This window comes from Manacus candei, unplaced genomic scaffold (assembly GCF_025592945.1).
Source record: "Manacus candei isolate 608988 ecotype Guabito, Panama unplaced genomic scaffold, ASM2559294v1 h1tg000041l, whole genome shotgun sequence".
Classification (NCBI taxonomy): domain Eukaryota; kingdom Metazoa; phylum Chordata; class Aves; order Passeriformes; family Pipridae; genus Manacus; species Manacus candei.
Window position 1 is genome coordinate 6,965,098 of NW_026138089.1, and position 26,209 is coordinate 6,991,306.

General features: G+C 40.1%; 1 protein-coding gene across 1 annotated transcript; it reads left to right on the top strand.

The window, feature by feature from the left end:
- Positions 1 to 4,679: 4,679 nt before the first annotated feature.
- Positions 4,680 to 26,209, top strand: CLTRN (collectrin, amino acid transport regulator). Its single transcript, XM_051795053.1, has 6 exons — positions 4,680 to 4,833; positions 5,197 to 5,255; positions 10,968 to 11,053; positions 17,579 to 17,695; positions 20,794 to 20,988; positions 25,036 to 26,209. Exons 1-6 carry the CDS (start codon positions 4,767 to 4,769, stop codon positions 25,190 to 25,192), a joined length of 681 nt encoding a protein of 226 aa, XP_051651013.1. The 5' UTR covers positions 4,680 to 4,766; the 3' UTR covers positions 25,193 to 26,209.

Genomic DNA, 26,209 nt, shown 5'->3' on the forward strand with positions numbered 1-26,209 from the left:
GCTTATATATTTCAATAGTGAAAAATGGGATCTCTTTTTAAGAAAACACAAAACAGCTATTACAAATATCCATAATGATTCTGAAAAAAGCTGTCATCCTCTTCAAAATAGGAATACGGTATAATTACATTTGTTTCCGTTTTGTTTATTATTAATTTATACACATACAGCAGCTTTATGTTCAAGTCCAGGCACAGACTTTCATACAATTTAATTGATACAGTGTAAGAAAGAAAAACATATGACCGTTCCAGGCAAGAGCCATTCACATATCCAAAGTAATGTAGCATTCCTGTCCGTAGCTGTTAGTCCTTGCACTGGAATTACAGACCACAGTCCTTTACAAGCATAGTTTATTTTGGTGAACACCTTCAAGAAGTTTGTGGAACTTATTCTTCTGTATTTCCTAAACAAAAATACGCTTGCATGGTACAGTGTCACGTGAACCTCCTCATGACAAGGTCGGTACTGGATGTACAGATTATACTTCATGGAATAGCCCAGAGCAGAGAAACTTTTATCTTACAACTTGAAGTTACTTACCACGTTGCATTATAAATCTCTGTATGTCTTTCAAGATGTGTGCACTGAACTCTACATGTGTAGTAGAGCAGATCTGAGCGAGAGTGCAGAGACTCCATCTGGCACACATTTGCACTTCCTTTCCATGTGCTTCTTCTGGTTTCCATTTCGTGTATTTCCATCACTGTGGACTGGCATAAGCAGATAAGAAGTGTTCACTCTTGTTTACCCAAGCCCTGTGTGGAAAAAGGAAAGATACATTTTATAAGCATATAGATTATGTAAAAGTTGTCCTCGCCTTACATAATATTTGCTGTATGCTTCAGGAGAAGAGTGGTACTTTCCTCATGGAATTGTACATCTCTTTTTTTTCGAGCTGAAGAAAATGAACATAAGAGAACATGTGGGATATGGCAGTCTGACTCAGAAAATACATGTTAACTAGGAAACATCCAGGAAGTGTGGGTTTGGGATGCGACAGTTTTCATTGACACTTCAGAGCTGTAGGTTGTACTATAAACACAATAGTGAAGTGGCAGCACCACCCTTCCCCACCCCCTCTGTTTGCTCACTCTCAATGCCAGCCCCACTGTAGGCTGTTCTGAGTGCTTTCCACTGCCAAGTGCCCTTTCCAAGGTGATACATGTGAATGCTGGAGAGCACGTCCTTCCCCCCCCCCAGCATGACTGTCTCAAGGGGTTAACAATTTCTCACGTGTTGTCTGCTTCTGTGAGCACTGATAAAAACTCTGTGACAACTTAAGTCACTTTTGCACTGTTACAGTGATTACAGTGGTGGCAGTCCTCCTTCAACACCCTGTTCCCCTAAAACCTTTTGGAAAAATTCACATTTAATGAGACAGGCTGGACCTTTGTCTGCCAGCCTGGTCTATCAGATGATACTGAGATTTGCTTAGATCCCAATCTCATCACTTTCTGCAGCCTGCAGAAGACATACAGTGTTTGTCATTTCCATTGCCCCTGGGGAACTGCACAGTGCTCTGCACAACTGGGTCTGCAGTTCTCCAGGTACATTTCCATGAATGACACACATTGACTCCTGCCTCATAAGAGTTGAACACAACTATTTAAGACTAAAGATTAACTTCCTCAGAGTTTAAAACTGTTAATTTGTCAAATTTGAAAACTGAGGTTAAGTTTGGCCATAGCTGTTAATTAACTTATAGGATAGCTATCAATATTTTACTTGCCTGGGATTTTCCATTTCAAAGACATTGAAAGGAGCAGAAAAAGTACTTTGCTAATCACATGGGGAAGATGGAAGGGGTCTGTTTGTTTGCTTTACCGAGTCACATGTTTCTTGAAATTTCAGTCCTCTCCTGATTTGTTTGGTAGTTAGGTATATATGCTACTAAATATATATGTACAGATAATAGATGAACTTCTGGAGGCCACAAGTGCTGAAAAAAATTATAGAGATACTCTTATTTTCAACCAGGCAGAAAAATACATTTAGCACAACAAGGGAAATAGTTCTTTGCACTAGTTCAGTGATGTTTCTGGAATGCAAATTGTGTATGAAATTCTTCATGGCTATGACCTGTAGCTCAACAGCAGTTAGGAGAAACAAAGGTACTATAAAAGAGGAACTACTTAAAAATCTAGTACCTCACAAAGTAGAGAGCTGAAAACATACATTGCATATGTGCATGTAGATTATTTGTTCGAGCAAACCGATGCCTGATTGATTAATCAGTGGCAAACAAATGCAAACATCCTTTAACAGTGCTCCATATCTGGCCAAAATGGGAGCAGAGAGGCTGGGCAGAAGGTTATCCATGCAGGTACATTTATTACAGAGATACAAACTGTCTGTCTTTTTAGATTATGCAGATATACTCCATTTGTAGCCTGAAAAGTTACAGTGCTTTTTAAGACAGTACTTAAAAATACCATTTCCACTTGAAGAAAAGTTATTTTCTTACTAACACCTTGCATGTCCACCTGTCTTGTTTAAGAAACATGCTGGCTTTCAAAAACAATTTACAGATGTGCAGCAATCAGTTGCTCATGTGCAGTGCTCTGTGCAAATACAGCTGGATAAGCACAGGGCCCTTCAGCTGGATGCATTTGGCACACATCCAAGTTGCTGTGCACATATATATCATCTGCACGATGTGCACCCTGTGAGCTCTGAGCTAGGGTGTTTATCACACTGCTGCTTCCCCTGGCCTCCTCCCCTCTCTGCTGGAAAAAATCATTTGTCTTGCTTCTTGCCAGCAAGATAAATTGGGGAAAATCAGCCATCCGGGCTGGAAGTCAGCAGCCCTGATCAGGGAATCCAGTCATGTCCTCTGCGTTGTTCCTGCCGGGCGTTGTGTGCCTTCGATGTACTTTGACACCGGCTCCATGTGATTCTGAGGGAAAGAACTGATTTATGGTGTTTTACAGGGGGGAAAAGAAGTGATGTTCTGTATTGACACTCGGTTCCATTTGCCTTCTGGCAACAGGGAAAGAGTACTTGGCATTTCTCCTCTCTTCCCAAGTTCTTCAGTGTTTTCCCCAAAGGTAAAAAGTTTTCATGCTCGTTATTGAAGCAATGCAAATGAATTTACCATGAAACTGATTGCATTCACATTCTTTTAAGTTTTTTTAAGTTACAAATGTTACAGGATAGTCTTTCATACATCTGTACATTTTTCAGTGCTCTCCTTTTGATGTGTGTACATACAACATGTTAATTTAAGGTGTCATTAGAAATTAATGCATCACTTTTTTGTTTTCATAGGCATAGACTGAACATCTAAGTAGATAATATATCCAATAGTTTTGTACTCAGAACTGGTTGCCTAGTGAGACCGAAGAGGTACCTGGGAATCAGCTTGGTGTAATGACTTTTAAAGATGGGATATCAAGTCCTTTAACAGTGGCTTCTAAAAATAAGATTAAATTACTGAAACAGTTAAGTTCTCTGTTACCTGAAAGTCCAGCTATTCTAACGTAGTAAATACTGGTTATTGTTTTCCATAAATTCAGTCCAACAGTAAAGTCAAATTTTCTCACTGTTTGTCATTCATGTGGAGGTCTTTGGGCTTGCAGTCTCCAGACACACTTCTAAGTGCTAAAGGACCAACTGAAAGTAATTCTGAAGCAATCTTCAATTTAGGAACTAATCATTAATCAAATGGCTACAGGGGGAGTACAGCAGCAGAGTGGAATAAAATAATCCTGTCTGGCTGCCTAGATTGCAAAGACTGTTCAAGTACCTGCAATGCATTTCAGTTTCTGCATTGTTTCTCCTCCACATTTGTTTATTTGTCTTGGTAAACATTTGATTAATAGTGTGGAGTGCATAATCAAAATATTTCCATGCGTGTGTTTATATGTATACACAGCATATCATGTCTACAAAACAAGAACATGTCCCTATTCAACATGTTTCTCATGTCCTTTTATTGCACCTTTTCTTGTTCTCGTTCCTACTGTAACAAGCCTGTGACGTATTTCTCCATATGTATAACAGCTCTTTTCATGCAAAGCTATGCCTCAGATGCGGGCTGTTTTTGAGTAGAACAAGGTATTTGCTTTGCTTGGCTCAGACCAGCTCCTGAACCAGGATGCAGGAGTGGGACCAGGGTGGGAATGGGGGAACACAGCACTGTGCCCACCAGAGTGACCCTTCAGAAGTGCTGTGAGTTCAAAGGCAAGTGAGGGGCAAATCCAGAGCCCTGTTTTTTGGGGCTGAGGGTTCTGCATTCATCACACCTTTCTTTTGGAGGAGTGAAAAGGGTGCCCAGTCTTCCTTTATCCTCAAGGACCTTCTGTGGGGCCAGACAGTTTCCCATGAAAGACAGGTGGCAGCTTCCTTTGGGATCAGGTGGCAGGCAACTTTCCGATCCAGCTGCTGTGGGTCACATTTGCTGGCTCCTCTGGTGTGACATCCCACAGACATCTTGTGTGTCTGTCTGACATTGCAGCTGTGGGAAAAAAAAGGTTGACCTGGAGCACCCTGTGACATTCTGTATTTTTCTAAAAAGAAAGAAGGAAATTTAAAAACTTATGTCTTTTTTTTTTTTGTTACAGAGAAACGTAGTAAATAACTAGGAGAAGACAGTTGTTTCTAGTGCCTGTTTTTAGCTAAGATAACGGGGGTTAATTATTAAACCTTTTACTTGGTTGCTCACTTGTGCTCCTGATGCTTTAATCCTGGGTCACAGAAAGTTTAAGAGTGCTTTACAGGGGAGACTCGACTTCTTTTTGCCTCAACCTTTCCATGCTGACGGAATGTTACGGGCTTTGCTGCTTATGCTCTCTGTAGTTGCTATTGCTCATGCTGAGCTCTGCAAACCAGGTAAGATTTGGAGCTGATTCCTGTCGTTCCCCAAGTAAAGTAGGTATCCCTTTATGACTACAAAGCTGCCAGCTTCTCAGATTTTTATTTTAACTATAGTCTTCAATTTGAGGATTGAAATGCTGAGCATTCACTTCTTTTAGGAGTTTGCAAATTAAGTATGGAAGTTGATCTCACTTAAAGAGGTCATGGTAAATCTCTGTAGGGCTTTTTTTATGCTAGTAACTTCTGTTCTCTTATACAGGTGATCTGTTAAGACACATTTAGAAGCTGCCATTCATGAAATAATTAGGGAAGTAAATTATTTAAAATCCTATTTTTGCTGACTATCAATATATGTTTGCTTTTTTCTCTTTGTGTCAGATGCACAGAATGCTTTCAAAGTACGGATTAGCATCAAAACAGCTTTGGGGGACAATGCAGTAAGTAAAGCATCTTCACATATTCTTCCTAACTGAATATCTGCCAAAATAGAAGTAATATATACTGTAAAATTTCTGGAGGCAACACAAGCAAATTGTTTTACAGTGTTAATTGTTATAGCTTGCTGAAATCATGATCCAGGGATCCATTTCTTGACATTTGACTAACCCATTCCTTAAAATGTCATCCTTTAAGAGAAGTATAAAGCTCGCCTGTTCATAAAGATAATTTTCTGTCAAAGATTTTTTTTTCCTCTGGAAAAGCAGTAGGAATGTTACACCTTATGCATGAGAGGTGCTGCGTAAATGTAAGTCTGTATTTTGGGAAAAGCACTTCTGCTAGAGAGTGCTACTTGTAAAGTCAAGCATGTCTGGGAAGAGAAGCAGGAAAAGATTTTTAGGTCTTTATGAAATGGGACTTTATATCAGGCTTTCAGAGAAGCATTAACTGTAGAGCTCATTCAAGCATGTCTCATCAATTCCCTACTAATGGAGGGCTTTGGATAGTGGCCTTTCTTCCCTGCCTGTGGTGCACAGGCTTGTCTCATGAGGACTGAACTGCTTTGGCTTAATTCAGATCTTTGGGCTTAATGCAGAAGTACTGGTGTGAGTACTAGGAGATATATGTAAGAGATTGAGACATTAGTTAACAGAATGATCCTTCCTGATCTAAGGCACTGTTTAATATGTCAGATCCCAGTACTTTGCTGGTAGTTTTGAATACTTAGGACAAATCTGCAGCATGTTAACAGGCTCAGCATAAAATTAGATATGAAATGTCTTGGACAGTCATCTCCACTGGAAGTGTGGTGTCTGATTGTGTTATGAGGCCTGGGAAACAAAAAACAGTAGGTTACATGTTATAAGAGATTGGTGATATGAGAAACTCCCTATGACTATAGAAGCTGTTCTAAAATTACCCTGAAGTATCAGGTAATTTAAAGTAACATTAGCAGGGACCTAAGTTTCACTGATAACTTTATAAACCACACAAATAGCAAAGATTTATTCAAGATACCTGCTAAATTAAATGTCTGGAAATTTGTATTGAAATCAGTTCTCTTAGTTGGAGAGAGTTCAATTAAACAGTAATACAAGACTGGTTTGTTTAAAAAATTATTAAAAATAGTATAATACTATGGCTGAAAATATGTCAAAAAATTATTGAAGCTCCTTTTAAAGATAACTGCTAATATTTTAATCTTGGTTCAACATAGTAGCAAAGAATGAAAATTGCAGTTCCCAGTAATGTCCTTTTTAGTGCTTTTTACTTCTCTAGCTCTAGTAAAATAAGGGGAGTTTGTTTGATCATTTGTCATTTTTAAATTTTTTTTTCAAAAAGGGTATGAAACAAATCATTACCTTTAAAGGCCCTTTATATTGCAAGAAAAAAAGCAATAACTGAGGAGTCTATTTTTTTTGTGGAGAGTCATTTATTTCATATAACAGAGTTTCACAAAGTGTGTGAAAGTGCTAAGAATGGGACAATCAAGAACAGCATTTTAGAACACCAACTAGTTGAAAGTTGTATGATGCCATACAAGATCACCCACAAATAATGAAGTTTATAAAATGCACAGGTAGTAGCAGTTCCTTTTCATAGCCGTTGCAAACTTCTCTGTGAATGACTGAAAGTGAAAACTGAAACTACTATGAAACTGAAATTCATTTTGGAATTTGGGACACCTTACTTTTTTTAATGTTATTTATTTATTTTAGCAAAGAAAAGTGTAATACTGTCACAGTAGGACATGCCCAGCTTCGTTCATTTCCAAGTTACTTCAAGCTACACAATAACAGAAAGCCCTGATACTGTGGGAATTTTGCTCCAGGGCTGGCAGGATAGCTCCAATGTACATTCAGAGGCATAGGAAATCAGTTAGTGCAGCTTTTCACATGGTTTAGTGCACTCCATCTGCTTTGTGTGAGGCTGATGAAAACAGGACACAATTTTTTAATTTGTTCACAAGGTAGGCTGTACTTTGAGGCAGGGAGTTCCATTTAGTGTATTTATTTAGGTCTTATCACAATGGAGCTGGAAAGAGCAACTCAAATGCAGTAAGTGTTCAGTTACTATAATTTTATTTGCAAATGATGGGTGTACTTGACAGAGCATTGCTTGCTGATCGATGAGAGGAAACATAGTGCCTCTAGGCCTAAATGGAAAGTGATTTATGAATCTCTCTGAGGATGGTTTTAACTTTATGAGTGGCTTCTGGATTAGCCACTAGTGACTAGTTGCTTCCTACTCATGGAGTCAGCAGAGGGGTGGAGAATTAAGTCAAAAGGGACAGATGCAACTAGGGAGTGAGAAGAAGTGATGTGTACTGATGTGTACCTTGGTGTCACCACTCATTTTAACTGTAAGAGTTGAAGAGCTGGCACCTCAGGGGACACAGCCAGGTGAAGTAGAAGGTGCACTTCCCTCTTGGCTCATGTATTCAGGCTGTTTCTAGCGTAGGGGAGAAGAGGAGAAAGGCTGACACACACCTTGTGTCTTGCTGCCAGATGGGACCTGGAAGTGTGTTCGTGTGTCCATGTGTCCGTAGCCACACTGCAGTCTGAATGGCTGTCTAGTTAAAACACAGAACCATTCAGGAGGGAAGGGATCTTAAAGGGTCCCTAGTCCTCTGTTGCTCAAAGCCAGGTCAGCACTGAAATCAGATCAGGTTGCTCAGAGCAATCTTATAATCTCATTCTACTCAAATTTTGTCTTCCTCAAAGCACTACTATAGCATTTCACCCCATCAACAATCTACACTCATTGTCTTTCACCCATTACCTCATCATCTTCTTCTTTCAGTAACAGGCATTTAAGACTGGCTTTCACAGTCAACTATGTCTAATTCTGCTCCTTCTTAATGTGTAAAGGATGGCAAGTGCAACTGAGCCAAGCTCTTTGCATTGGTTCCTTCGTAGAGCAATGAAGATGGTAAACATTAATAGTTCTGGTACCATCATGTAATGTTTCATTGATAACAGTTATGTTTATAGCGTGTGGTTGCAAGTGATATTTAATATTTCCTGTATATCAGCAGAAAGTGTGCAGCAGTAGCTGCACTGCATAGGAACATCCTCAGTCATCAGCTGCAGTCCAGGCCTTTGCATTTGGAGGATATAAAGCCCCTTATTAGAACGAATCAGGTGTAGTGGAAGGTGTCCCTGGCCATGGCAGGGGGATTGGAACTAGATGATCTTTGGGGTCCCTTCCAACACAAATAATTCTAGATTTCTTTACACCTCTCTGACTGGAGAAAGCTACTGATTAGAAACTTGTTTCTGGCAATTCATGCCCACTTATCCTGAGTTCATACAGTTTGTTAGCTTAAGGTGCTCTTGCCTTACTTTTCCTCTTCATTATTTTGCCTCCTCTGTGCATATTACTTCATGCAGTCATGTATAGAAGTTCTTGTTCATATGGAGCCCACAGCCATCTCCATCTCCTTTACTTCCTGTCTAATTTCCATTTACCTGGGGCTTCTTGCCCCTCTACCCAGAAGGTTGTCTGCAGCATCTTCTCCTCACTCAGGCAGACCCCCGATTTCTTCTGAGCTTTCTCTGCCAGTCTCCTCCCCCCATTTCATGCAGCTTTCTGTTTATTCTGTCTTTTTTTTCAAGTGCTTACTCTTTCAGCTCGGGGTTGAATTCCTCACTGCAAATTATTTTCCTTGTTCTGAGATACCCTGTTTGTTACTCTGACTTGAAGAAGTCCTAGGCAAACACATTATTCATGAAAACGGAATACTAGACTGTGACAAATTGTGCATGTATATATGCATTGCACTAAACATAAACATATCAAGTACATGTACTTGGTAGTGCTGCATTGCATTTGTGTCCATGTAAGCATGAAATGAAGTGTGCTTCGTCATCATCCATTTTCAAGACAACTGATTAAATTATCTCTACAGCTGTTTTAATCCACTGGGTAACAAATGATTTGTTTTTGTCCTTCTGGACTTGTTCTCAAAGACTGCAGATGGCATGTAGGGATTCAGTCAATAGTGCCACATGCAGAAAAAAAGATCTTCCCTTTTAGTGCTGCAAATTGTGCTTCATGGTTTAAATACAGATGTCTTTAAAATGATGATAAATAGTTTTATGGCTCCCATCTGTATTAATTCCTCTATTAAATGATCTCTTTTTCTTTTAGTAATAGTTGCTCTCATTACTGTCACGTTTTCTTCAGAGCAGTGGGATCAAAGTACAGGCTTTTATAATTTTTTCCAAAGAGTTTCTGGGGTTTTTTTCAGTCGAAGTTCCCAGGCTGGCATGCATTATCACAATATGATCACAGCTCCATTCACAAGACAAGAGGGGTGAGTCAGAACCCAGGTTCTCAGCACTGCAGCTGGATTTTAGTGCTGCTCAAGCTGTCTCTTGCCTCAGCTTTGTTGCCCCTGTCTTACCACATCTCAGAGAGCCCATTTCACAACTCTTCCTTTGTCTAAGGATGATAAACATGATCAGTATGACTTTCTGCCATTTAAATGATGGCCCTGCCTAGGTTCCCAGTCCACAGTTTGACAGTGTAAAATGAGGGCTGCTGATACCTGAAAGTTGGATTCCCTTTTTTTCTGTGGAGAGATTGCAGCTCCATGCATCCAAAATCAGAATTTAAAAACCAGAATTAAGATTTGGCAATGCTGTTTACTGCTTTTTAAAGTACACTGTTGTTTTTTGAAAATGTAATAAAGGACCATAAAAAAAGTAGGTTCATGATGTCAACAGAGTTAAGTATCCACACCATTTGGTTTTGGTTTGGACGATTACAGATCAGACTTTTTAATGCTGAAAATTAAAGATTAGATTTGTGTTCTGATTGACTGAGGAAAGCTGTTTCTAACCTCCATTAATATAATTCCAAGGAACTAATAATCTTTGTAATCTGCTGAAAGGTGAAAGGGGGAATTCAATCAGTATCCCTCAGTCATGGCTCCTGCTATAAAAATGTAATAGATGCAGTTCTTACAGGTCATTAGAATTGCATATGTGAGTGAAAGCCCAGGGGAACCCAGTGAAGCTGTCTCAAAAAACTTAAATTACGGAAGCGTGATTTTTCATCAAGACAACAGAGACCAGTTTTTGGAGCCTGTATTTTACTTATTGAAGTAGTAAGGATGCTATTTTCTTTCTTTTGTCTCATATACAATGTAGCAATTTGTAATGTACTTGAGTCCTCTTGTTACAAGGACCGCCTGCAGCAATCTCATTGTAAATCCTGGTGTCCTGGTGTCCAACTCCCAGAGACTACCTTCAACACTAGGGTTTTTTTAACTTATTCTTAGGCAGAGCCAAATAGTCCTTGAGAGTGGATTTAAGCCTTCTACTTTAACTGAGTTTATCCAGCAAAAGAGGCTAGGCCGTGGGTGCAGCTGTGTGGGGAGAATTCTAGTAATATACCTAGTCTTTGGTACAAGAAACTTTACATCTCTGGTTTGGTCAGCTTTCAGAAACATTTGATTAATTCAGTTTTTGGAAACATTCTTTACAGTTTATATTATTTATATTACAGTTTATGTTGTGCTTTTTTTTTTCTGCTAGAAAAAGTCCTTTGTGCATACTAAATAATGGGCATTTATTTTCTTAGCACAACCAGAGAATTTATTAACTTTCTTGATCGATACAGCATTTCAAGTTCAATGACTCTTTTGCCTCCCTGTACTGCCAGCACTGGTGCTGAAACTAATTATTTTCCATCTTGCTTTACAGTATGCCTGGGATGCTAATGAAGAGTACCTCTTCAAAGCAATGGTGGCTTTTGCAATGAGAAGATATTCCAGCAAGAGCACAACTCAGTAAGCATCTATTCAGATTTGCCTTTTGCATATGAACAATGCTGCATGTAGTGACTGTTCTCTGCTGTGCTGAACTGTAGAAATCATTATAGAGATTCTAAAAGCAGACTGTTCCAGTATATTTCTTTGACACCCTGATATATGTTAAACATCACACTTTCTCTGTCTTAAGCAATGTTCAATCTTTGAACCAGTATCCCAGTTGATGTGAAATGACACAGCTGTGGATCTCAGTGGGGTGGTGCCTATTCACTTTAAGAAGAACCTGGCAGTAAAATTTGACACCTTCTGGGGACCGTACTTAGAGGAGGCGAAGGGACATGTTGGAAGGTGAAGAGAGACAGTGCAGATCTTTGACTAAGCAGCTTTGGTGCACGCTATCTTAGAGCTCAGGTTCAGTAGGATGCTGAAGATGAGCTGACTCAGAGACCCAGAAGGTGGACAGCTCTGCCAGTGCTGTGCTCTGCCGGGTGTTTCTATCCCCAGGATCACAGCGGTTGAGTTACTTGGCATCAAGAAGTTTCAGATGTTGCAGTTCAGATATAAATCAGCCTTTAATTGATTTTGGGACTAAATCTACCCTGAAGTATTGAATATTCTTCTCAGGCTTCTGATCCTTGCTACTCTATGAAATTAGATACCAGATTAGACGGACCATTTAGTAGCTAGGTGTATTTTCAGTGTGTTCTTATCTTTCTTAAATGAAAAACCTTGTAAGTGCATTTCCATTAGTGTTTTTCATCATTTTTCAGTTTGAAACAAAAGACTTGGGGTTCTGGTAGGCTAATGAGGATAAGGTTCTCAATTTACTTAAAAATAAAACTCCTTCAGGATGTCATTGCATCAGATGAAACATGCTGCACATTTGCAAAGATATTAGTTAACTTTAGTCACATGATGATTATTGTGGCTGCTGCACTTCTGTTAAATGGAAGGGGATTTCCCCCTCCATGTCACAGGAATATTTGATTCCTTGCTGTTTCATTTTAATTCGTCAGAAGTGGTCTCCTTTGAGCAAGAGAGCCATTCCACCAAGCTTAACAAAAACAGCCAAGTGTGCTACTAAACCAATTAAATTAACACTTTAAAAAATTAGTTCAAGATACAAGCTAATTACAAATTATTCTGTAGGGCTTTTTCTCAGGTTTTCAAATTAGCAGCATTTTCATCCAGCATCTGATCCATAAAGATTTGCTTTTGTATACTTACTGTAGTCCTGGGTCCTTTTTTTAAATTATTCTCTTCTTTCAAAGTCATGGTACTTTCACAAAGCAAAAAACCTGTGTCAGAAGCCAGTGATCTTATTCTTCTTCAAGCACCGTGGTTTTCTGCAGACTCAAATAATACTAGAAGGGTTGATGCAGGAATGGAAAAAAAATCAAGCCGGTATGAAAGGAGTTAAATTTTTAATGGCAGTTATCTGTACCCACTCTGGAAAATCATAGAATACTCACTTAATTCAATTTTCCACCCAGACAGTTTTTCCTATGGACAAATATGATGAATCAGTGTTACTCCAGTTTGGAGGTGGTCTTGCACACATAAATAATTTCCTGCTACTAAGTTGTTTGGAAAAGAAGTCAGTAAGTCTTCAGTTCAGAAGAAGCCAGCTTTGGGCATCTTTAGCTCTTTTTAAGATGGCATTGACTTCCTCATGGGGTATAACTTGTTGAGGTATACCTTGGAGGTATAACTGATAACTCCTCTAGGACTTAGAGATGCCTTTACAGTCAGCAGTATAGACAGCATGTCAACTGAAGGGCAGTTGTGCAGCTCTGAGATCTGGTACAACTTCTAGGCAACAGATTGAGGAGTATCCTATTCACAGATCTTTCCCAAATCCCAAGGGACCCCAGAGCCCCAGTTCAGGGACAGAGAGGCCAGATGAACCTCCCGATACACCTCAAATAATCTGCCTGTTACATGGGAGCAGGAAGGCTGTGAAAACCTCCATCCTGTTAGATGTGCTGGAAATAACACCCCCCTTTCCCCACCCGTGTGGCTGACAGCTGGAAGGCAGGAGTGCCCTCCCTCTCCATCCCCTCTGCAGTGGGCATGGAGGTGTGGGGGCACTCAGGACACAGCAGCATGCTGTGCACAGGAATGGCACTGTGGCATAGCTGGTGAGGATAGCGGCAGGGGCTTGCAGTGTGCTGAAGAGGGAGGCAGAAGCAGGAGCTTGTGGCAAATAAATTACATTACACTACTGGCAAATAAATTGCATTTCACTACAGGAGCTTTTGCAGGCAAATGCCAACATATTTTCTTCAGGAGCCGTAAAAGACCAGTGACCAATTATTCTGTCATAAAAGAACAAATTGCCTGTGACTACATTCTGGTAGCATTTAAACTTACCCAAATTTTGCATCTGCTTAATTGAAGATTTTGAAAAATTCACCATTATTTTACATAACTAAATACTGGTTCTGCCAGGATATACATTATGCACATGGCCATAGCCAGGATGTGACAAACTTCCTCTTTAATATCCCCTTAATTTCTAACACACCCACAGCCCTCAAGTAACTCACAGCCACGACTATATCCCACGAGACCAACTGCCATTAACTTCAGCAAACTGGATCAGGCCCCAGAATAATTTGTCTGGTGGATCAGGATAACCATTGTTGCAGTCTGTCCCATAGTTTTTGATATTCAAAGGTATTTGATATTTTGTGAGGCTTCTGAAGCTGGATAAAAGCCAACTGGTGATGACAAACATTTGAATGTGTTGCCACAAACAGCAGTTGATGCTGTTGTTGCCCTTGTGTAACCACTGAGTGACCCAATGCAGAATGGACAGAATGGCATGTTACACCTCGAGTTCTCTAAAGTTAATTTCTAAACTGAAATTTAATAAATCACGGAGCAGTGTTTAATGTTTGAAAGGCTTGTCAAATTTTCAAGTTTGTGTGAAACAGAAGAAAGACACGATCCATCAAATAACTCAGAAACTATTAATACAGATCAAATAAATACTTCTTTTTCAGTGGAGAATTAAACCCCCTTTATTTCCTTTTACATATGGGCTTTCAATTGATTCTTAATACATATAGTCATGAACTACGTCAGCCAACCTTTGATCTCTCAGTGTTAAAAAATTATTGTCTGTAGTCTGTGTTTCTCTAATCTGTGACTCATTTGAAATAATATGCATCTCTTTTGGGTGTGAGACCAGTTAATCTTTAGAGCAGAAAGAATGTAATGGCATTTGCTTTCATTCAAGTAACAGAATCTACTTTTGGTACATCTTCCTCTCATTTATAGATTAAAAAACCTGCAGTTTTCTTCCAAAGTGACCAGCAAAAAATTCATCAACATTATTCATCTTCCTAAAACCATCTATTTTTGATACTAAAAATATTGTGACCATTTATAACAACAAAATAAGCTGCTAGAGTTAAAACTGTTACATCAAGGTGATTCTGTGGCTGCTGCTCATGAAAGGGAAGAAAATAACATTCGTTTGCAGAAGTAGCTGCACAGCCCTGGGTTGGAAGAGCTGTGATGCTTTTGAGAGAGCTGGAGACAGGCACTCAAGCCATAGGACTGTGGTTCTTTCATGACCTAATGGCCACTGTAGGCACCTGGCTCCCTTTGGCTCTTTAGTAGCTCTTTCTTACCCCTAAACATTCCTTTAAATCTCCATAAGGAACAATGGTGGTGTTTTAGTGCAAGGAACTGCCAGGATTTCCTCTACTCTACTCACTGGTGTTCACTTGCGTATATTAAAGGAAATGCAATTTTGGACTTTTGCCGTGATGCCATAAGACCAAACCAGGATCTTGTCATTTTGATGATAACAGTCTCCCGTAATCTCCATGTAAAAAGTCTATCAACTGCTAAGGAAAAAAAAGATGTCTACATATATGTTTACAAATGCAGTGGATTAGTACATGAAGAAGCCATGTTTCTCAGATCTGTACAGTGTGACTGCACAGTTGCAATGCTTCTGTATGTTGTGAATCAGACCTGCAAGCAAATACTGCAGGAGAAAAAAAAAGGTGCACCTGCTGCACAGACATTGCCACATTGGTGCTTGTTGAACCAGTCTGTTTTGCTGTTTACTCAATCCCCTTTGAATTTCTTGTGAGCTGTATTATTCTTTTTGGGGCCTGGAAGGATTTACAGCATTCAGATTCCGCTGATGAAAAAGTGGCGCCAAGTGAAGCCAAGTTTTGGATGCTTGTAGTTGAGCAAGGATTTTAGACACAACAGGGAGCAGAAAGGCAGCAAAATTTACGTATCCTAGTGCAATCCCTGCTGCCCAATTGATTCAGTGCTGTTTGTTCTAGAGAGAGAGAGATGCTACCCCTCTGGTGACTGACTGCCCTGTCTCATTCTGAAAGCCTTGGCACTGAGGAAAGACCCCAGGCTGAAGAGTCTCTGAAAGAGAGTGAGAAAGACAGGGCATTCTGCCAGTCCTTCTCTACCAAATTTATCTTTCTCTTTGGGGATCAAACTTTCCTTACTGATGCCATTTCAAGAACGTCTGTAGGGCAACACACCCCCAAATTTTCCCCCCGGCCCAGTATTTGATTGTGCCACAGTAATTGCAGCTTTAGGAACTATGGCATAAAGTTTTGGGTCCTACTGTTATAAATTTCCCTGATTGTACATTTCCTCTGTAGATACAGTTTTAGATATTCTGTGAAGTCAACAAAAGTTTGCCAGCCACCAGCCAAAAGTAAACGCTTTTCCCCTCCCCTCCTGTATATTTTGTGCTTTGCTTTTGTTTTGTGAAGAATAAATCTGCTTTTATCTTCTGACTGTTGCCAGCAAACTCACGTGAACATCTTTTCAAATTCCAGAGGATGGCTTTCCTCTTTTATCCGTAAAAATTCTTTGTATTTGCCAAATTGATACAGTTCCAGAGAGGTAAAAGTGAATATTTCAGCTCTGCAAAATCACTGCTTTCCATTTTATTGCATATCTCTCGGGAATATGCACTTGCAGCTCAGAAGGCCAACCATATCCTGGGCTGCATTAAAAGAGGTGCGACCAGCAAGTTGAGGTTGGGAATTCTGCACCTCTGCTCTGCTCTGGTGACACCCCACCTTGAGTACTGCATCCAGCTGTGGGGTCCTGAACACAGGAGAGACATGGACCTGTTCGAGTGAGTCCAGAGTAGGGCCAACAAGATGATTAGTGGGATGGAGCACCTCTCCTATGAGGAAAAGCTGAGAGTATTTTGTTCAGCCTGGAGAAGAGAAAGCCCTGGGCTGACCTTGTAGCACCTTCCAGTACCTGAAGGGAGCCTACAAGAAAGAGATTGAGGGACTTTTTACTAAGGTCTGTAGTGACAGGACAAGGGGTAACAGTTATAAACTGTAAAGGGATAGATTTAGATTAGTTATTACAAATTTTTTACAATGAGGATGGTGAGATACAGCATCATGTAGTCCAAGAGAAATCGTGCATGCCCTGTCCCTGGAAGTGTTCACGGCCGGGCTGGATGCGGCTTTGAGCAACCTGGTTTAGTGAAAGGTTTCCCTGTGCGCGCAGAGGGGTTGGAACTAGATGACCTCCAGGATCCCTTCCCGCCCAAGCCCCATCCATCCCTCAGGCCCGCTCCCCGTTCCCGCCGCCGGGCGCGGGCGGTGCCGGCGCTGGCCGGCAGGTGGCGCTGCCCAGCAGGGCGCGGGCCGGGCGGGGTCAGTGGCGGCCCTCAGGCACGGCCGTGACCCCGCCGCGTCTGAGCCTTCGCTTCCCGAGCTTAAATACTCACGGTGATGTCATTCCAGGAGGATTTTCTGGTAGTTCCGCCACTTACTAGTGTTAGCGTCAGAAACCCCGTTTGTAAGAATCTGAAAAAAGGCGTTTCGCACACCGTTTACGTCGTATGCCATGAGAAGCTCTGTGCCTATGCCCTTCCACTAATAACTTCACATAAAGCTGAGCAATCTTCCTTTAAAATATATAATATGCATAATTTTTTGCAGCATAAGATAAAAGGCATAGGCCAGTAGAATGACTAAATTGAGCTTGTTCCCTCCACTCTACCTGGCTCTGTGAACAAAGATGTTGAAAAACTCATCATCAATTCCACTAATCTTCCTTCCAACAAAATGTGTCTTGTAGAAGAACTGCACTCACTTGACAATCATGTAGGGAATTTCCAATGCCTGGTTGCTCAGGTGCTTGCTGTCAAAACCAATATTTCTAGTCCACCAATGCATTTGCCTCATTATATGGTCTTTGTCACAGCCCTGATGATTAATGTTCAAATATGTATTTTTCCATTTGATTATGCTAAATGTATGTCCAAGACCATACAAGTTTGTAATAGATTCAAAAATTTATTTGAAGACTCATTTGGTCTTAATAAGCTTAATTTTTTTTGTCATATTGGGAAATGGGAAATGCTGTGAGTGATATTTCTTTCTTGATCATTAAGTGTTAACTTTTTTAAAAATGAGATTTCCAAGGGGGCTTAGATGAGAGCAACATTTTAAGAAAATCTAAAATATTTCAATAATTCCTTTCATGCGTCTTTAATTTATTTTTTTTTTTTAATACCTGCAGAATTTCCAATGTGCTGCTCTGCAATGTGACAGATCGGGTGTCATTTTGGTTTGTGGTCACAGATTCTTCCAAAAATGTGACAACTGTTCCTGGAAGTGTGGTAGAGGCAGCCATCAGGTACAATCACTGCTTCTGCAACCTTTTCTTCCTTGCTTACTGAGGATGCTTTCTCTCTCTAGGCCTTGTTTGAATGAGCACACTTCCTCTTTAAGGATGAATTAATCCAAGTAGTTAAAACACCAAGGGGTCAGTACTCTTTCATGAATGTAAGATCAGAGAATTTTTAACAGTCCCACAGAATGCAGAGCATGTGAGCCTTGGGATTATAACTTTGGAAAGAGTCTCTGTTAATGCTGGAGGGCTCAGAAGAAATTTAGCCCCTTTTCAGAGCCCTACCTGTGATTTACCCTTCGGTGTGTGGCATATACAGTGCTCTCATCCAACTGCTACATTTCCCAGCAAGAGAGCCTTCTCCCTCAGATGATGGAATTACACACTTTCTGGGTGGAATTAATGTAATTTAACTTTCACTTCATGCTACATGCACATCTATACCTGGACTAATGACTGTAGACTCCCTTTCAGTGCTTCTCACTAACAGTTCAACTGATTTAATTTAGAAGTTGAGCTTTCACATGAGAAGAGCTCATGTGAACTCCTAGCAGAGCTGGCTGTGTCCCAGCCTGGCTTAAACAATCTTATGCTCACATTCTTTTCATACCAGCTGGTTCTGGAATGCCAGTCAATATCATAGCTGAGCATTGCTTGTACAAAGTACTGTGTGGTACAAATTGGTTTGATTTCTACTAAAAAATCACACTCTATAGCAAATAAAAGCAAGAATGTGGAACTGATGAGGGAAAAGAAAAAGTAGGTAGTCTGACTTCAGTTGTCCACCAAACCTTCACAAGGGGTTTATAGGGATGAGTCCCACAAGCAGCATAACTCATGTACGTTTCTCAAGCACAGGGTGGAAAATGGACCTCTTTGTTTTAAGGCATTCTGTGCTCTGTCTTGAAAATTCATGTTATCTCTGTGGAGGTGTAATGCCTAATTCCTGATGAATGAGTATGCCTTCTTTTGGAAAGATTAATTTAAGCTTATGAGCAGATTAAACTATTTCCTACAGAGACACCAAACAATAGCTTCATAGCATTAGTGGAGAAAGCAGATTATTTATTCACTGAAGCTCTCTGTAAGAGTGCTGGAATGCGGGGTTTTTGCATTTCTGTTATTCTTTGATACATTCAGTAGCATAAGCTGATTTATTTAAGTCTTTTATGTGCCCTGTTTGGCACAGAAATTGGATGCTATTATTGTTTGGTTTTTTAACTGTTGTCTGTCACTCGATAAACAATATGCTATTTATGAAAAGTTTTAATTCCTATCTAATTTAGAAGCAAGAAATAAAATGGTCTATAAAACTAAAATACTTTTTGTTCAATTGCTTCTGATTGCAGGCTTCCACACTAAACCTTTACTCTAATTCACTAGCTGTGAACCAGAATTTTTTGTATGATAGTCTCTACAAAGTAAGAATAAAGAGGAAGGTAAACCATTTCAGAGCTCTTTATGAGAGTCAAGATCTTACATAAATATACACAAGATATAGTGATGCATATACACACGTGAAATGCACTTGTAGGTGCCTGCATGTGTATATAATTCTGAAACTCCAGCCATTAGATGAGGGTGAACAATGCTTATTTCATCTGTTCACAATGACCCTTTCATATCAGTAAGGATGGAAATCTTTTCTAAATGACACACAGCTTACCGTATAATGAGTCTTATAACATGCCATGGCTTTCAGTCCCCTCCAGGAATGTTGGCTTTCCATTAAGGCTAAGAACTTCCTGTCTAAGGGACAGCCAAACATTATGATTTCCAGGAAAAGAACTTTGAAAAATCTTACCTGTATTTCCCATACATCTTTTCTTAGGAAATACTTTCTGTATGGTAAATAAATTTAATTTTATACAAAAAAGAGCTGCCTTAATTCATACAACTGCAATCAAAAAGAATTTCTCAGGACCAATACGTGTAACACATTTTCTCAAAAATCTTTAATATTTCGAAACAGCTAATGGAAGATACTGCTTAAGTCTCTTAAGGCTGCTTAGATTCAGATCCAGAAATACCTGCAAATGATTACAGGTAGTGAAAATGCGTGAAGATACCCCATTACAGGGTAGCAATTGTACTACTCGTGAAAAAGTGTATTTCTCAGACTTACAGTTTCTCATAATGGGAAAAATGTGCAAAATACAAATCCCTTTAGCTGCATCCTGCAGAGAAGAAGGACATATTGACAATAGGAGTGGATTCTTTTGGACCCAGCTGTATCCTGTCCCTCATGGATCTAAGAAAATCTACAGCAGCAGGGGCAGATGTACTGGCCCATAACATGCAGGATGGTTCAGTTTGAGAGACCAAGGGGCACTATAAGTAAATCCCCTGAGCATTGCAGGGTATATCTGCCACTCCCATTCTAATCTTGAATGCTGCATGAGCAAGACAAGGGAGACAACCTTACCAATTGCAGCCTGCTATGTCTTCAGCACATGGTCCAAACCAGAAATAAATAATAATTCTGTACTTCAGATATCATCTATATTTCCTAGTTTTTCAGATAAATACGTATGACAATCTGGTGTTCAAAATGTTGGAAGTGGGTGGGTGTTTATGGATTACTGACAAGGTCTATGTTAAAGTGAAGGTCTGTGTAATCCTACCAACAGCACAGAATCATAAAATCATAGAATCACAGAATCAGTTAGGTTGGAAAAGACCTCCAAGATCATCAAGTTCAACCTCTGACTGATCAACTAGACCATGGAACTAAGTGCCACGTCCGGTCATTTTTTAAACACCTCCAGGGATGGTGACTCCACCACCTCCCTGGGCAGCCCATTCCAGTGCTTAACCACCCTTCCAGTGAAGAAATTCTTCCTGTTATTCACCCTGAACCTCCCCTGGTACAACTTGAGGCTGTGTCCTCTTGTCCTATTGCTAGTTGCCTGGTAGAAGTGGCCAACCCCCACTAAAGGTAGACGACATCCACAGCCTTTAAATCATCATGCTGGACCAAATTCAGTCCTGCCAGACTTGCAGCACATTAATGAAAAATTCTTTTATTTTCTTCTGTGTCTTTAGCTTATCCAATATCTTTATAAAGAGTTGTGATAGTCTTTTTTTTTTTTTTTTTAATGAAGGATGAACCGGAACAGAATCAACAGTGCCTTTCTACTGAGTGACAAAACACTGCAGTTCCTGAAGATAACCTCAACCTTATCACCTCCCGTTGAACCCTCTACGCCTGTCTGGCTTATTGTATTTGGTGTTGTTCTTTGTCTCATTGTGGCTGGGATTGTTTTCCTCATTGTTTCAGGGATTCAGAAACACAAGAAGTAAGCGGCTTAGCCTTTCTTCTATTTTAATGGAATATTGGCTAGTTAGGTCAGCTGAGCTGGTTTTGTGTTTCAGAGCAGCCTCAGAGAAATTGTAGCTGTGCCCCCTTCCCTTCTAGGTAAAGACAACACAGTCCTTTTCTGAGGAAAGGGGTTAAAATTTTTAACTGTGAAGTATAGATGCCTTAGTAATGCTGGGATGTAATGAGGAAATGGGGACTGTCAGAATATGATCCTGGAGGCCACCTAACTAGAGATGAGCTTTACAAAGACATTTGATGTGATTATTCCAAAGGTCTGTTGTGCCACAGGGAACCTCCTCTCACAGTCTACCCACGTAGTTACCAGGTGGGAGAGGGCTGGCAGTGACTGAGCTCCTTCCAGGGCAGTAGTGCCAAAAGCTGGCAGGCCTAAAAAAATTTTTGCTACTGCAGCTTGAGAAGACCCAGTAGAGAACACAATAATGATTAATGTATGGCCAAAGAGGGCCTGCTCAACGGAACAGTCAGTGGGTCTCACCTACCATTCATCACCTGATGAATCCGAAGCACCCAGCCCTTCACAGGTTCATGGGCAGATCTCCCCATGAGTTTAGGTATTTGCGGTCTGGGTAGGAGAGAGAGAATCTCTTTTCCTCTCAGTTTCTGCCTTGTGGTGGCACTGGTGAAAAAGAGAAGACTATTCATGCTTCCTTAGTGTGAGCATGTTGGAGCAACACAGAGTAGGTGGAGTTTTGATCCTGCCATCTCTTTTGGCTCTGAGTTGGGCATAAGGAATAGAAATTTCTCAACTGAGTTGAGAAGTTCAACTTCTTCCATGCTTTTGGCTGCCACAGAGGTTAGGTTACCACAAAATTATGTCTTCAGCAATAGATTCATACAGGAACAGCAGAAGAACTGAAAAGGTAAATTTCTGATGACAACTAGATAGTGTTAAAATCATTGACTATGATAGATTGCATCCTCAAATATATCAGAACAAAGGATTAATATATGAAAAGTTGTGTGTTGCAGAGACTTTTGCTTTCTGCCTCCTTATTACCTTGAAGAACGTTAAAAGACCTCAGAAAAACGACACTTATTGTGAAGGTTAAGTGCTTCTCATAGACAACCTTTAGTAGTGTAGCCAGAATCCCTTCAGTTATGTATTGCATTCACAGGAGTTGCATGAACTTCCAAAATCTCCTTCCATTTTCAAAAAGCCCCAAAATTCAAAAAAGAATAGATGAAAGATGCTGTTGGGGAAAGAGTCTGGGCAGGGACTTGGAGTATATGGATAGTTTTAGCCCTGTCACAACCACGTTGTATGGACTGAGTTATTTCATACCTTGAACATAGGAAACCTCTTCTGAAAAAACAGAGAATAATGTTGCTACCTGAAGCCTATACCTGCCCTCCGTGTCATGTCATGGCTCTGTGTGTCCTTATAGTGCCTGACTTAAAGGGATTCTTTGAACATTTCAAATAAGTGTGATATAAATAAACTGTGCTAAATAGCTATGATTTTTTTAGCTAAAATAATAATTTATGCTTCATATCATGCTGAAACACAAAGTTTCCTCCCTGTGTTTTCAAAATAACTCAGCAGAATTTGAGCACTTCCCCTCAGTGTGGTGTAAATTACATGGCATATCACCAGGCTTGCTGCTGCCTGCCTGAGGTCACTTGGCACCCTCTTTGTCTCATGCTCTTGTCCTTTTAGTTGTTACGCTTCTTTTCACTTATTCCTCTGTTTCCCTACTCTACCTCTATATATAACCTTTCCTCAGAGCAGATTTGTCTGTGGCTGAACTCTAACCCTCCTTTCACATCAATAACATCTGCAAGCAGGGACGGTGGAATGAGAGAGAGGGTGAGCACATATTTCTTCCATCTACTGTTGCAAAGACTGGAGTGGTAACAAAGGATGGTCTGGGTGATTTGGTTTCCTGAGAAAAAGAGCCAGACAGGGAGAAAAGAATTTCAGAAGTGCTGATCTCTTTTTCAGACACTGAAGTAACTGATCAGGTTGTCAAAGACTTGAGCATGTCCAGTAATTAGTTTTCTTGGAAACCCAACCAGAGCTTACATAATGGGAACTCTGTTGCCTGGTGATCTGTGTTGGACAGCTGGCCCCAAGGATGGCAGTGACTTCTCATAAATCTGGCATTTTATCTTTAAAGGCCTTTAAAGTAGCAGTTAAATACCTCAGTTCAGATAAGCTCAAAAGTAGGTGCTTCAGGCTGTTTATGCTCAGGGTAGCAGGGAAGCATGGTTGACCTGTAAAGGATATTGAGTTAAACTCATGTGTCATTTCTTGAACTTAATTAGGTCTTCACTGTGCATCACTGCCAACATGTAAAATTGCAAGTGCAGCTGCCTGCAGATTGAAGAGCTCCACGTGACTGTAGCCCTTGTCTCTCCAGTGGGCTGGATCAGACACACTGTCTCCCAGCCTTGTGTTTGTTCTCCTGCCATTGCAGTGATAGGACACCTCCCTCTCCAGTAATAGAATTGCCACATGCCCAGGGCAGGACCATCCTCTGCTGTCTATCCTGAAGTAACCTGAAGTCTACTCCTACCCCCACAAAATCCCATCTGCAGCAGAGGCCATAAACATTTGCCTTGGGAAGAGTGAAAAAAGAGTAAGCACACAGTCTTTCCCTCTATTAGTTTTCCAGCATCTAACTTGCAGCTGCGGGCCTTCCTGAGCTGGATTTGGTCTTCATGTATTGAGTTATCTACAATGTTTTCTCTTCCCTTAACTTCTTGCTGAGTCTCCTCTTGGATTCATAGAAATTTTTTGCTTCTCTTAATTCCTCTGGCAATGAATTCCACACATCTTCTACTCCTCTCATTTCTTTTGAACCTGCTTTTTAGGAACTTTTATGTTCTGTCCCCACAGTTTTGTATTCAAGAACATTCCTTTTATCAGTGTAAGAGCAGATACAGCAACCAGAGGTCAGAGGTTTCCGCTACTACACCCCAGGTTTATTTTAGCAAGTCTGTAATACCAAGAATCTTCCAAAGGCCAATAAAATTTTATTATTGTTAATATCACTGTTATTAGCAGTTACACTGAGTCAGATTTTTATGATTGTCCTGAGTCAGATTGTTACAGTACATGCTGTGGGATAGGAAGAAGCAGTGCAGCTGACCTTTGAGTTTCTTATCCTCTGAAACCGCTGATGCCGCAGGCTGGAAAGTACATCAGGTTTTTCAACTATGAACTAGTAGTTCTCAAGGTCAAAATAAATCTGGAATTAAAGGAATGTTGTGACATATTGACTGATATTTCTCTATTACATCTTCTTATGGTTGTATTTTTATATTTTCTGGTTTAGATTTTTTTTAATTTAGATAATTTTATTCAGCAACTATTTTAATATGTTTTCTGGGAGAAGTGAAGCCTGAAAAAGTGAAAGCTGTGCAATTGTTTGATCTAGAAAATAAAAGTATAAAATATTGGGTAGGAATGTGGATGTTAATGAAGTTTGAAGAAAAAAAAGATTTGCAGCATTAAGAGTGCCTAACTTCTGGAGAAGATAATCCTGGAGTGTGAGGGCACCCAAGCCTACACATTTGGAGACTATAGTTAGTCTGAAGCTGATCTGTTTCTAAAATGTATGCTTTAATTTGTACACATTATGAGGTGAGATCTATGACATACATTACAGGGTCAGATTAGATGTTTAGTCCATTCCTTCCTGATGTAAAATAAAAACAGATTTAGGGATTTTTTTGATTTTTGTTTTGCACCAGCTTTTCCTTCGGCACCCTCCAGTCACTTTACAGAATAAGAAGGTGAAATGATATTTAAAACATACTTACAACATGTTTACTTTGGGTTTTCTCTTTCCCAATCCTGAGGTCAAACCACTAAACCAGGGCTTCCAATCTGGGCCTCCCATCTTCCATGGTGTAGTATTTACAACAGCAAAGATGTGCACAAGATTATGCCTTTAAGCTACCACAAACTTCTGACTAAACATACAGTTTTCTGTCTGTGGAATCGTGATGAGTGATGCAGGTCAACAGAATAAGATGATTTTTTCTTTCTTGTTTTTAGAAAGAATAAAGAGTCAACAGAGAGAGAAAATTTAGAAGAGAAAGTTGAAGTGACAGTAACATTAGAAAATGGGCTGCCTTGTGAAGTGCTGGATTTAAAAGCAGGCCACATTAATGGTGTCTTTCCAGCAGATGATGAACGGTTCACATCCTTATGAAATGCTGCGATTGCTATCTGGTCGTTTTCTGAGAGACTCCTGTGCCTACCTTATCTCGTCACTACTCCTGAATGTCAAACATGAAGACAAGAAAAACATCCTTTCACTTAATTTCCCTGGAGAGAACCTTGTGCTGATAATACATACACTTGAACCTCCATTACAAAGCTTTTGTTCATGAACAACGCAAATGAGAAGGCCTCAGATAATATCCAGAAAAGATTTCCAGAAGATGTGTGACAGAACAGGGTTGAAACCTACCGTGTGTCAGGCATTTAATTTTTAATGATTATTTAAATGTGTCCGTTGCTTTTTGTCCCTGATGTAAATGTGAAACTGCATTATTCCTGAATGTCGCTGGGGAGATCATCTATCATTGTCAATTCTTGATGGGTTTTCTTTCAAGCCATATGCAAAAGTTTCTCTGTAAAATTACTTTTGTTTGCTGATATGTAGTGTGCCTTTGGATGGAACAATGATCAGTGCATGAAAGTTTTCATTTATTGAGAAACAAAAAAGTGAGCTTTCACAGCCTCTGTAAGACCAGGTCAAAAAGCATGTGGGATATATGTAGCTTTGAGGCTAAGAAACATCTGGTACTAGAAGTGTTTTTCACTTCACAAAGTCACAGAATATATGACCTGGAAATAAAAACTTCCAAAACTCTAAAATTTGTAGAAATTAAAAGTTGTGACAAAGAGCAGATTTTCCAAAGGTACAGTCTGTGTTTAGCAGCCCAGCTCTCATTAAATCACAGAATCAAAGAATGGCCTGCGTTGGAAGGGACCTTAAAGATTGTCTAATTCCAACCCCCCTGCTGTGGACAGGGACACCTCCCACTAGACCAGGTTGCTCAGAGCTCTGTCCAGTCTAACCTTGAATGCTTTCAGGGGTGGGACAATCACAACTTCTCCAGAAACCTGTTCTGGTACCTCATCACCTTCACAGTAAAGATTTTTTTCCTAATATCTAATCTAAACCTACTCTCAGTTTTTCTCCCTTGTCCTGTCACTATGT